General features: G+C 41.9%; 1 protein-coding gene across 7 annotated transcripts in view; it reads left to right on the forward strand.

Moving 5' to 3' along the window:
- The window catches only part of clcn3 (chloride channel 3), a 35,365-nt gene that overhangs the window by 13,072 nt on the left and 9,882 nt on the right, over window positions 1-12,411 (forward strand). For all 7 annotated transcript variants that reach the window (XM_054602022.1, XM_054602025.1, XM_054602024.1 and 4 more), the window contains 9 exons: window positions 5,947-6,107; window positions 7,186-7,285; window positions 8,168-8,355; window positions 8,792-8,914; window positions 10,264-10,470; window positions 10,630-10,710; window positions 10,852-11,104; window positions 11,638-11,930; window positions 12,028-12,214. In XM_054602022.1, the coding sequence (XP_054457997.1) occupies window positions 5,947-6,107; window positions 7,186-7,285; window positions 8,168-8,355; window positions 8,792-8,914; window positions 10,264-10,470; window positions 10,630-10,710; window positions 10,852-11,104; window positions 11,638-11,930; window positions 12,028-12,214 (1,593 nt within the window). The remainder of the gene's footprint in view (window positions 1-5,946; window positions 6,108-7,185; window positions 7,286-8,167; window positions 8,356-8,791; window positions 8,915-10,263; window positions 10,471-10,629; window positions 10,711-10,851; window positions 11,105-11,637; window positions 11,931-12,027; window positions 12,215-12,411) is intronic.

Below are 12,411 nucleotides of genomic sequence, written 5' to 3' on the forward strand. Positions count from 1 at the left end.
TTCCCGCAGTGTGACACCTGTTGGCCAGATCCGGGACGTCATCTTACATCACATCACACATAACGAGGTCCTCGGGGTGAAAGGCATGCAGTCATATATATTATGCCAGCTTGTTTTTCTACGACAAATCTGAGTACTTGCACCGTGTCCTTATTTTTGTTTCCTGTGTGGCCTTCAGGGAGCTTTCTTCAGGTTCCTACAGGCCTTGTTAGATTTGTACGGTGACTGAGCAGAGACAAAAGGCCCCTAGTTAGTTTAGGACTGCCTGAATCCACTATGTGCAAAGGGATGTCCCCTAAATCAAAGCTTTTATTCTCTATCTCCTCATTATCGTGCGTAGTTTTGGTCCAGCTCGTGATCCTCTCCTTTCTTGAATTCTTCAGACCACATCCAAATGTACATCTACCTCTCTCTTTCCATTTTGCTAGCTCTTCACGTAGAGGCTTTACCCATGAATCTTCTGTTATTTGACAAATGTAATGATTACAGGAATTATAATCCAGATGTTTTTGTGACAGTTTCCTGCTTTAATAACTGGAAATCTCGACATAGTGTTTGTACAGTAAATATAGCCATTTGGTTGCCTTGAGGTCATTTACCTTACACGCTGTGTCCTTGTCTCAACTATCCTGAAAGCAACACAGCATATGTAAACACACACCAAAAAAAGGGAGGCTTTTTAGACTGATCCATTTATTTATCAGCCTTTTTTTGTGCGACTCCAGGGACTCCACCAGTCTGGACACCAGGGCTTCTCAGCCTGTACGGAGGGTTGTCGGGGTCAGTTTTATGATGCCGATCACATGACTGCTGAGCAGACTAACGCTACTCCAAACGGGCTGATCCAGGGTGTCCCGGCCAGCTTCCTCTAAAGCTCTCTGATCTGATTTACTCAGCAGTAGTAGAGTAGGCCTATTACAGCGGGGAATGCTGGGGGCGATTATTGCACTAGAAACCTGGAATTTCTCCACCTAAAAAAAAAAAAAAAACGAGCATCCACCTCATTGATCATAGTAATACAGGAAGGCTGCGACACAATCATTTAAAGAAGTGGTAGTCTTCTCCTGCGTATGCACCGACGTGGCTTTTCTCCCTCATGAAGGCTGAACAGAAACGCTGAGTCACTGTTTTCATGCACAAGGGAAAGAAACCGAAGCCTTATTTTCACATGTGTGTCTTTTGTCAGTGTGCTCCCTCACCCGATGGAGCGTGAAGCTGGCAAAGTGCTCGTACGCAGTCTCTTTTGGTTTTCTGTTTTTTCCGTGGCGTCACCTTCGCTTTGCTCCACGCTCCTATCTCGACTGATGGGTGCCTGTAGTGCTGCATCATCAGGAGGTCTGATTTATGTCATCAGTCAAATCCCACAAAAAAAGCTGCGTCTATTCGACTTGGGAGCTGGGAATGTTGCCATAGTTACTGCAGTGTGGAGCTGCAGTCTCAGCGTTGTGCCGTCTTGTTTTCATGGTGTGACTCTGCTGGGTTTCTGTCTATGTTTTGCTCCCTTTTTTGCATTTTTTATTATTATTACAAATTTATTCACAATAAAACAAACACTAATATTTTATACTTTGCAGAAATCTCTTACCTTAAATGTTTTGTACCATCTTTTTGTGTCTGTGGTCAGCATTGCTGCTACTACTGTGTGTATAGTGTGCTTCATGGTGGATAATCTGGGTTTTTTTAAGCAACTACAGTGGCCCATGAGGGACAGAAATCGCAATGATGGTTTGATTTCTTTTTCGGTCTTGAATTAATGGATCTAACTGTAGCACTTCAGACATAGAAATAAATACAATATTTGCTGCAAATATAATGTTTCTTTGTTCACATACATTACAGTGAGGGTAACAGTTGAAAGCTCTCGAAAGCAAGTTCTGTGGTACAATATTTACCCTCTGAAATGTAGTGGAGAAGAAGTAGAAAGTGGCATGAAAAGGAAAGACTCAAGTAAAGTACATCCAATTTCTACTTTTAGTTACAACCTCGTAGATTTCCGTTTCGTTCTTTTTTGTTGGCACCCGGGGCGATAAGCAGTGATTGCCGGTGTGTTTCTGGATCCCAATCACCATTGTGTTCCCTAATTCGATCAATAGTGACTCAACATGCACTTATTTAAATTAAAATCATCAAGATCATTGCTTTAGTAGAGTACTTGAGTAAATGTAATTGGTTGCATCCCACCACTGGATGCCATAGCAGTTAAAGCTGTTGTCTTCCCCGATGTTTCCTCTCGTGAGTTCAAGTTTCAACGTTCGATCTCCGAAGGACGTGATTTTTAACCTTGAGTACTCTATTTAAAAAATACCTAGTTTATCTTCTTCTATGAAACTGTGCCAATAGTGGTTTGTACTAGCAACAAAAAACTCAACTGAAATATGAATAAGTAGCAGTGTTTCCTCAATAAACCAGAATCCAAAGCATGCCACAAGACATGTCGCACATTTCTTAAGGGTGTAGGTCGTGCTTTACTTTTTACTGAAACAGCTTCCTCTCTTTTGCTTACTATGCAGAAGTGCAAACTGATGACTCAAAGGAAAGTTGGTCTTCAAACCACATAAACATTTCCTTTCGAAATAGTTTTCGAGAAAGTCACACACAGCTCTACTATTTGTTATTGTTTTTTGCTCTCAGATTTCAAGTCTGTGTGTTCATATGTTCAAAAAGTCCTCAGTCCTGTCCGAAAATATCAGACCTCCATATCAGACTTCCCCACCTCCCCTTCACTTACACACACACACACACACACACACACACACACACACACACACACACACACACACACACACACACACACACACACACACACACACACAATCACTCTATCCCTTGATTATTTCTGCCAGGCCTGGCACTCACACTGTTGCTGACTCTACAACAGTTCTTACACACTCACTTCCCCTTCTTCCTCCTCTCTGAACAGGATATGTATCTGCTGGTCAGACGAAAGCTACACTTGGCCATTTTGTTCTTGCGTCTCTAAGAAACTCTTACAGAAGGGTTTTCCAATTTATTTCTCCTCCCTCACATCCCGTCAAACATCAAAGCCCCTCATATGAGCTAATAAGATGCTCTTTCTCTTTTAAAGGCTGTGTCATGGCCTACATTCGATAATGTGGGAAACAGGATATATCATCATATGTCTCAGTTATCGAGGATAAAAAATGTGCTTTTTTAAAATATATGAAATCTGACGCAAAGCATCACCTTATTCTCGCCTGTTGTGGATTCATTTTTTTGGTGCATTTAGTTCTATAGCTCATTTGTTATATATGGTAATATCTTTGTATTTGCTATAGCAGCTGCAGTGCAGTGATGCTGGGAAAGGATGCAGATGCATTGATGCCATTTTATGATCCGTTTTATGGCCCTGGTTAGAGCCATCTAAGGTTTCTTTATGTTTATTGCAGAGGGTTAACATCTATGACTGAGGCCTTGTTTGCTAGTCGTGACCCTGCCCTAGTTGTACTTATGCTCAGGAGATTAAAAATGCATTGTGGACTGGAATGCGTACGTCTGCTGTTCAAATGGCTTCAAGACTTTAGTATTAATCCTGCTGTGTCTTTACTCTCGCCCACATTCCTGCATTCACACCTTCATCTTCAGCAGCGTGAGCGAGCCGCTTAATGAAAGCACGCTGAGGTGCTTTTGTTTCATTTTGTGTGACAGATTACATCCATCACAAAATAGCATGCAGGGTGCGAAATTTCCATTTTATCATTTCCATTTTTGCTTGTGTTCTCTACTCTTTAAGTGTCTTTTTGGCAGGAAACCAACAGTCATTCAGTGGTTCCTTTTGTACTTAATTATCTGCTAAAATAAGTGAATTTCTACCCTCAGTAACATCCTCTGCTGTCAACAGTGTCTTATCACAGGATTCAGGAAAATTCAGTAGCTGGCCGCATGGCATTGAGCGAATGAATGAATGAACGTGGCAGAGGAAGTTCAGATTGACTGTTACGAACTAACCGGATATCAGCATTTGAGGTTGGTTTCAAAGGGCAAACTGGAAATATTTGATTAGGGAAATAACATTTGTTTGTCTTACAATAATTTAAATTGCGGTTGTTTTAAGATAAGACTACTACTCAGCTGTATTTCCTGAATCTTTCTATCCAGATTTGGTCAATTTATAAAAGATACTTTTACATAGTGACATGCAAAAATACGAGCTCTTATCTCTTGTTGTTCCTGTGGTAAATGTTCTGCTGTCTCTGGGTAAACATCCACCGACTTCTGATCTCTCAAAGTGATAAACCACTTTATTTCCCGTTAAGGTATAAATGTGTTCCAGTACAGAGGCTTTAAATGATGCTTTCAGCCATATTTGTAAGTGTGGATACTTGATTAAGAGAGACATTCCCAGCAGCATGTGTCCATGTTTAGCTTCTGTTACCACATCATAGTTAACACCTTTTTATATATTATATGGTCTGATATTTCTGAATGAACACAGACAGGGCAAACAAGTAGTTTTCCAACTGTTGCTCTGTTGTTGCCTCTCTTTTGTCCTTGTTACACACTGAACTCTCTTTGTGTTGCAGAAGAAGAAGAAGTCTCGCATATTTGCGTTGTCACAAGTGGGAGGATTAGGCTCAGCTTCTTTCTGACAATTTCAAATGTCAAAAGACTGGTTCTCCCTAAATTTGTGCCAGATCAAACATGGCATTGCATTTTTTAAGTCGAGGAGTTGACACTCTAATATTTGACTATTGGAGTTTATGATTTATGAGGATGATGAGAAGGTCTTGACGAGTTTTGATTATCCTCTTCTCACAAAAATATATTATAGAATATTAACGTTTTCTCTTTTGTTTTATTAAAGAAATCTCTGAACATGCAGGCAGGAAATCCAAATAATTCTGCCTTCTTTTTTCTCTGTTTTGTTGTTTGTGTTTGTGTGTGTGCTTGTGTGCTGATGTGAGTATATGTTTTGCTCACCCTTCTTTTATAAAATCTGTGCATCCAGCCAGATCAGATCAGACCGATTTAGAGAGAGTCTCATGTCGTTGTTGGATAATAATCTATTTATAGTATCAGCACGATCTTTTCAAAAGCAGTGGACAACGTTTGTATTGTATTTATTGTTGTTATACGCTGCCTATGCTGTGACTAATCATACTCATGTTGAAGGCATTACTGAACTAACTGCCTAAGGCTCAATAACTATGAGCAATCACATTATCTGGCAGCCAAGAGGCTGATACAATCAGAACAGCGCTAATGAGAAAGCCAGACATCCAGGTTATTACTCTGTAAACGACGGGGGATTTTTTGGGGCCTACAAAAAAAAGACATCAAGAAATCTGTTGAAGGTTTTTAATATAATTAAGATGTAATTTACTAAGTCTGGTTTGCACATAAAGCACTTTTAGTAGAAGCTGACTCTTTGAAAGCTTCAAAATGTAAAATATGAAATGAGCAAGAACTGCTGTTAAGGTTCAGCAGCTTACCTCTACTCAAATTCTCCAGACTAGGTGTGACTGTGTGTGTAAATGTGGATAAAAGATTACCTCCATACATTTCATAGTTTATAGTTCACTCATCCAAATGTTCAGGCGGTGCAGATAAACCTCCACTCCCTCATTGTTTTTCTTCCAGATGAGGTGATGGCTTGCTGGCCCTACAGGAGTAGCTGTGTCATTATCTCTCGGCGATGACTGTGTGTTTTGCTCCGCAGTGTTTGTGATGGGTCGGAAGGAGATGTAGCTCTATTTTGCAGCAGGCAGCACTGTGATGAATCTCTTCATATTGTCTCTTTTTTTTATATGACATACTTCTTCCTTTTCCTCTATTTTTAGAGGACTTGGACATTAAAACATTCAAATGTTGAACTCAAAGTGAAGAAGTCAAACTCTCATGTGCTGTGTTGTATCGCGGTAGACTATATTGATGAACCATGAACTCACTCTCATTAACCATCTCTCTCTCTCTGTCTTTCCTCTTCAGGGTCTAACTACGTCATGTCTAACGGGGGCGGGGCGCCCAGCACCACCACCCACCTGCTGGACTTCCTAGAGGAGCCCATCCCTGGTGTGGGGACCTACGACGACTTCCACACCATCGACTGGGTCCGTGAGAAGTGCAAGGACCGCGAGAGGCACCGGAAGGTGAGGAGACTGAGGCCGGCCAAAAAACACACAACCTTAAAGGGCCACGCCTACGGGAAAAAGTCTTAAGCTGCCAATTTGCTGTGGAGAATATGAATGTCGTCTAGGAGAGACTGGTCTTTGATTGTGGCTGTTCTTAACAACACACCTTTCAATTTCCTCGTTGAACAAGCTACCTGGTTTGTTGTATAACAGCACCTTGAAGCATACTAAGGACTTTAGCCTTAAAAAAGCCCATTTCCAGTTCATAAAGCCACATTAGCTGGTGTTAGCGGAAAAAAACCCTGCTGCTGCACAGGAAGTGATGTACAACACACTGTCTGTTGTGCAACAGTTTGTTTGGGTTGCACAAAAGGTGGGTAACTGGGTCAGCAGTTTTAGCCTCATTGGCTCATTAGAGAGGGGAAATAGTTCAAACAACCTACAGAAACTGCAACAATCAACAGAAAATCCAAAGAAAAATGATTTAATATCAAATTGTAAAATGTTTTCTGCTACAAAATGTTGATAATTATTTTAAGCCAGCCACTACTTTTAAGATAGTAATGCATTTACTAAAATCTAGTTTGACAAGAAATAAATGGTCCATTCACTAGCTTGTTTTGAAGCTTTCAACTGCATCTCACAGTCTTCATCATGTGGATGAACTCATGAATGAATCGGAGTGGATGGACACACAATAGACTTCTTCGGCTTCATGTCAAGGTCACAACTTCCCTGTGTCAACACTTCTATCCAAATATTGACACAACGTTACAGCCCAGCAATTTAAAAGTATTTGAGTTATTTGAATAGTTTGTCAAACATTGTTTTATTATAACCTTGTCTTTACAGGACTTTTATTGTTTTATTGAAGCCGCAGTGGAAACGCTGCCACAAGAGTAGATAACTGAGCTGCTTATCATTGGGGAGTAGTCATAAACCTTTGACCCACTTCCATTACTGCCACTTTAAGTAATTTGATACTTGTTCATCTAATGACATTTTCCCAAAGATTATAAATATAGTTTGCTGTGTTGTTTATATATTTGATTTTGCTTTTCTTTCTCTAACTGTTGTGTGTTTTTTTTTTTTTTAGATCAACAGTAAGAAAAAGGAGTCAGCATGGGAGTTCACAAAGAGCCTGTACGACGCCTGGTCTGGGTGGCTGGTGGTGACGCTCACCGGCTTGGCCTCAGGTAACACACACACTCACACATGTACACATACAATACAAACACACGCACACGGCCGTTATCTCCTCTGCTGGTGACTCTCACATGCTTTGCCTCAGGCAGCTCGCGCTCAGTCTTTCTCTTGGTCTTTTGCTCTCATTTAACCGCAAATGGAAGCATTTTCTTTCTGCTCAAAGCAGCAATGATCCATACAAATTATTTATATCTATGTGACCAACAAAACCAGAACCCCTTTGAGAGGACCAGCTAGTCAAAGTTTAAGTTTTAAAGGTTTTGTTGGATAGCTTCTCTAACATTCAGGTCACAAAGGGAGGGGATTTGACACAATACTCATGTAAATAATACTCAATACCCATGACACATTTAATGAAGACTCATCTGACCTGGAACATGTGAAATTAAGGATTTCAGTTGTTTCTGATACATTATGAAAGAATGTTTGTCTGCCCTATGATGTGGCTATTTCTAGTTTATAGTGATGTTCCTGTAGTATTCTGATTTTGAATTTATATCGATAAATATTTAGGGTGTATGACGGCGTCCCTGCTCTTTGGTCATCAAGATTAGTGCTGAATTTAAGGAGAAGGATGCACATTTATAAGACTTTCATTTGAGCAAAAAGCCTCCTTGTTGCAAGCTGAACACAGCTTTGTCAGGTTAAATGTTGTATTTTTTTTTTTATAATAGCAACTTTTACAGAGTTGGGACTACATTGCTGTTCCTAATGAATAAGATACCAGGCTCATATAAAAAATGGTAGCATAACTAGCAAGCTAACTCCCTCTGCATCTTTTTTTCTCTTCTTCCTCTTCCTCTCTCCTCCCTGCCTTCACCTCTTCACCCCCTTCCTTCCACCCTGGTTCCCCTTTCTTCCCCCTCTGCCAGGTGCTTTGGCTGGCCTGATTGACATTGCTGCTGATTGGTTGAATGACCTGAAGGAGGGCGTGTGTCTGAGCGCCATGTGGTTCAACCACGAGCAGTGCTGCTGGACGTCCAATGAGACCACCTTCGCTGAGCGGGACAAGTGCCCTCAGTGGAAGAGCTGGGCTGAGCTAATACTGGGGCAGGCCGAGGTAGACTGACTAACGCAGGCACATGTTAGGGACACCGTCGCTGCTAATGCAACCTCAAAAACATCCGCCATGTTTACAGTAAAATGTACATTTACATAATAGTCTCGCCACTCTGCTGCGTTGAGTTGCTCCTCAGTGAATCTCACCTGGTAGGCTTTTAATTTGAAATATGCAGGAAGTATTGAGATTCAATTGAAATAGTTCAACAGAGATACCATAAAGGAAAGAATGAACAATTTGAAATGGTGAATAAAAGCATTATTTCTGTTAACAAGTGATAAATAGATTAAGAAACAGTGAACATGCATATCACGTACAACACAATGTTTTCCAGACATGCTCTAAGTCACACCCACATGTGTTTTATGATTGTATGATTTTTTGGTACCAGTGAGTTTCAGGGATTTCACTCCTCTACTTCCTCACCTCTCTGCAGGGCCCCGGCTCGTACATCATGAACTACTTCATGTACATCTACTGGGCTCTGTCCTTCGCCTTCCTGGCCGTCTGTCTGGTCAAGGTGTTCGCTCCCTACGCATGCGGCTCCGGGATCCCTGAGGTGAGGAAAATGGTGCTTTCAGGTACACTTGAAAGGTGCTTGCTGTTGCATGCAGGGAGCATATTTAAACATCTCCCTTGGTGGTGCATTGAAGTTCTTGTGGGGAAACTTCCAACATCTATGAGAGTTGGCTTTCATGCAACATTTCAAACATTTCTAATCATTTGGTTAAAGATACTTTGTCTTTATCTCACACAGTCCAAAAATACTTTTAACCACAGAACGCATCAGTTTTATCAAACTAATGAGGTTAGCAGGCTATCTCTTTTGGTGCCTGAGTGTCTTAACTGTCTCTCTGTGTCAGAGTGAGTGAAGGAGCTTGTGCAGATCATTGATGTTCTGTTTCATCTCTCGGTTTTTCTAATTTTCTCACGTCCAATCAATTCGCTCGGGGTGTCAGAAACTCGAAGTAGCACATGAAATAGGAAGCCTATAAATCTTATGCAGCTGCCTCCGTGAAAATGGTCCAATTAGTTATGTGTACGCTCAGGGATCCTCACAGCGTGGTTTCACTTGTATGGGGTTTCCCTTTAAATGTCATAAAGTGGCTTGAAATTGTTCACTCAGTGGGTAGCAGGGAGATGTGGAAAAATAGCCATTTTGAGTTGAGTGCTCTGAGTTTCTGAAAATGTTCTTTTTTTGTTGCCATGGGAACAAGGCAGTTGGATGGTGACAGTAGGTAGAGATGCAGCTAAAGCAATTGAGTTTGCTTAGAGATGGGAAAAGCATTTATTTTGAAGCAGGGGTTTAGTGGGATGTATGACATCATCCGTCTCCTGATTTTAATTGGTCAGAAATGGATTGATTTTGTTTATTTCTTGTCAACTCTCTATTATCCACTGTTTAATAAAGGCATACAAAAGTGGCCCAAAGAATTTGGAAACAAAATGTCAGACAAAAAAAATGTAAATTGATGTGAATACTTTGTTTTTTTATTATTTATTTTCAACCCTAAAAGTACAAATTACTTATTTACAAGGAAGTTAGTTTCAGGGGATTAAAACTTATTTCTTAATTAAAAAATCCATAAAATGACATAATCTGTTCTGTTAGTTGATTAATATTTTGATAGACAATTAATTGCCAACTACTTTGATAATCGTTTGAGTAGTTTAAAAGAAAAAGCAGTACATTTGCTGGTTTTTGCTTCTAACATTTGGGGAATTGCTGCTGTGTTGTCATTTAGACTACAAAGACCACACTGCTTGTTACCTTTGCATCTTAACCTTCATACTACCTCACTCTGCCATGAATATGTTTCCTGCCTGTTTGTCCTCAGTGGAAAATCAAACCCGCCCTTGTAGCTAGACTTGAATTTAATCCTTACCTTCCTCTTCCTCTCTCCCCAGATCAAAACCATCCTGAGTGGCTTTATCATCCGGGGCTACCTGGGCAAGTGGACCCTGATGATCAAGACTATCACTCTGGTTCTGGCTGTGGCGTCTGGCCTCAGCCTGGGGAAGGAGGGCCCCCTGGTCCACGTGGCCTGCTGCTGTGGGAACATCTTCTCCTACCTCTTCCCCAAGTACAGCAAGAACGAGGCCAAGAAACGAGAGGTGGGGGAGAAGAAATTTACGTTGATGTTTTTAGTTGTAACGTCGTTTAATTATCTGATATTTTTTTATTCATCCCACCTGGTATATAATTATAATGATATAAGACTGTGTTTTAGACCCCATCACATCAGCTGAGGTGCGTTTGTTTTGTTCTCTCAGGTTCTCTCGGCTGCGTCGGCGGCTGGGGTGTCTGTTGCTTTTGGAGCCCCGATTGGTGGAGTGCTCTTCAGCTTGGAGGAGGTACAGTTCATGTCGTTGTAGACTGTTAAACTGACCAGAAATTACCCTCAAACTTTACTTCATGCTAAAAATCAAAATTTATGCTTGTGTAAATGGCAGAATAATGATCTAAAGTGAACATCTCCTCTCTCTCTGATCCAGGTGAGCTACTACTTCCCCCTCAAGACGTTGTGGCGCTCCTTCTTCGCTGCCCTGGTGGCGGCCTTTGTCCTGCGCTCCATCAACCCGTTTGGTAACAGCCGCCTGGTGCTGTTCTACGTGGAGTACCACACGCCGTGGTACCTGTTCGAGCTCATCCCTTTCATCCTCTTGGGAGTTTTCGGAGGCCTATGGGGCGCCTTCTTCATCCGGGCCAACATCGCTTGGTGCCGGCGGCGCAAGTCGACGCGCTTCGGCAAGTACTTCATTCATGACTCATGGATTAGATCGGGATATGTCAGCCAGCCCAGGTCTGAACGATGGAAGTCGTTGGAAATGATTAAGCAGTCAGAAAGATCACTATCAACTGTTTGCACTCGCAGAAGTTAAATGCCAACATGATTCAAAAGGTTCAGGATGACACCTTTATCGTTTCTGTCATCTTTAACGTTTTGAGCATTATGAAGCAAAGATTAATGACTAAGGATGTTTAATTCTCTGGTAAGCAGCCATTAGAAACACTTAAGGTGGCAAGAGACATATGGCGGCATATGGAGGGTTTTGTCTTTGTGAAAGGATAGATTCACAAGTTACACAGAATTCCCTCGTTTTGTTTCCACAGACCATCACAAAAAGTCAGATTTTGTCACTGACATTAGAGGCATTTTAGGAATGGATCTCTTAAAGCCTAATGAATATGCATCAGTATTTGATTTGAGGTCCTTGTTAAAGGCACAGTATGTTTACGGCCTCACACATTATAACATGTTGCTCTGTCCCTGTCTTTAGGCAAGTACCCGGTGTTGGAGGTGATCTTTGTTGCCGCCATCACAGCCGTGGTTGCTTTCCCGAACCCGTACACTCGCCAGAACACCAGCGAGCTGATAAAGGAGCTGTTCACCGACTGCGGCCCGCTGGAGTCCTCGCAGCTCTGCCAGTACCGCAGCCAGATGAACGGCAGCAAGGCCTTCACGGACAACCCCAACCGGCCGGCAGGGCCCGGCGTCTACGCCGCCATGTGGCAGCTCTGCCTGGCGCTCATCTTTAAAATCATCATGACCATATTCACCTTTGGACTCAAGGTGATGCCTGGGTGTTTTTTCCTAACTGGGGGCCACAGATGCTTCACCCTTCATGTCTTTATCGACACTAACACCACTTCCTGTTTGTCATCCTTAGGTGCCGTCCGGTTTGTTCATCCCCAGCATGGCCATCGGGGCGATCGCAGGTCGAATCGTTGGCATCGCCGTGGAGCAGCTGGCCTATTATCACCATGACTGGTTCTTGTTCAGAGAGTGGTGCGAGGTGGGAGCAGACTGCATCACTCCGGGGCTTTACGCCATGGTGGGGGCCGCCGCATGTCTGGGTGAGTCAGCAGATAACAGAGTGATTGTTTATAGATAGAATGGTGTTTGTTGGTCAGAATGTGAGAGACGATATTAATGTTTTAAACCTCACATTTGTTTCTATGCTGTTATTGCTGCTGTCCATTTTAATAGCTGCATGAATTCAAGTGATACCTGATTTAAAGGATTTTTGCTTCAGGAGGATAAATTACGTTGT

The sequence above is a fragment of the Anoplopoma fimbria genome, chromosome 7, assembly GCF_027596085.1.
Source record: "Anoplopoma fimbria isolate UVic2021 breed Golden Eagle Sablefish chromosome 7, Afim_UVic_2022, whole genome shotgun sequence".
In the NCBI taxonomy this organism is placed as follows: Eukaryota; Metazoa; Chordata; class Actinopteri; order Perciformes; family Anoplopomatidae; genus Anoplopoma; species Anoplopoma fimbria.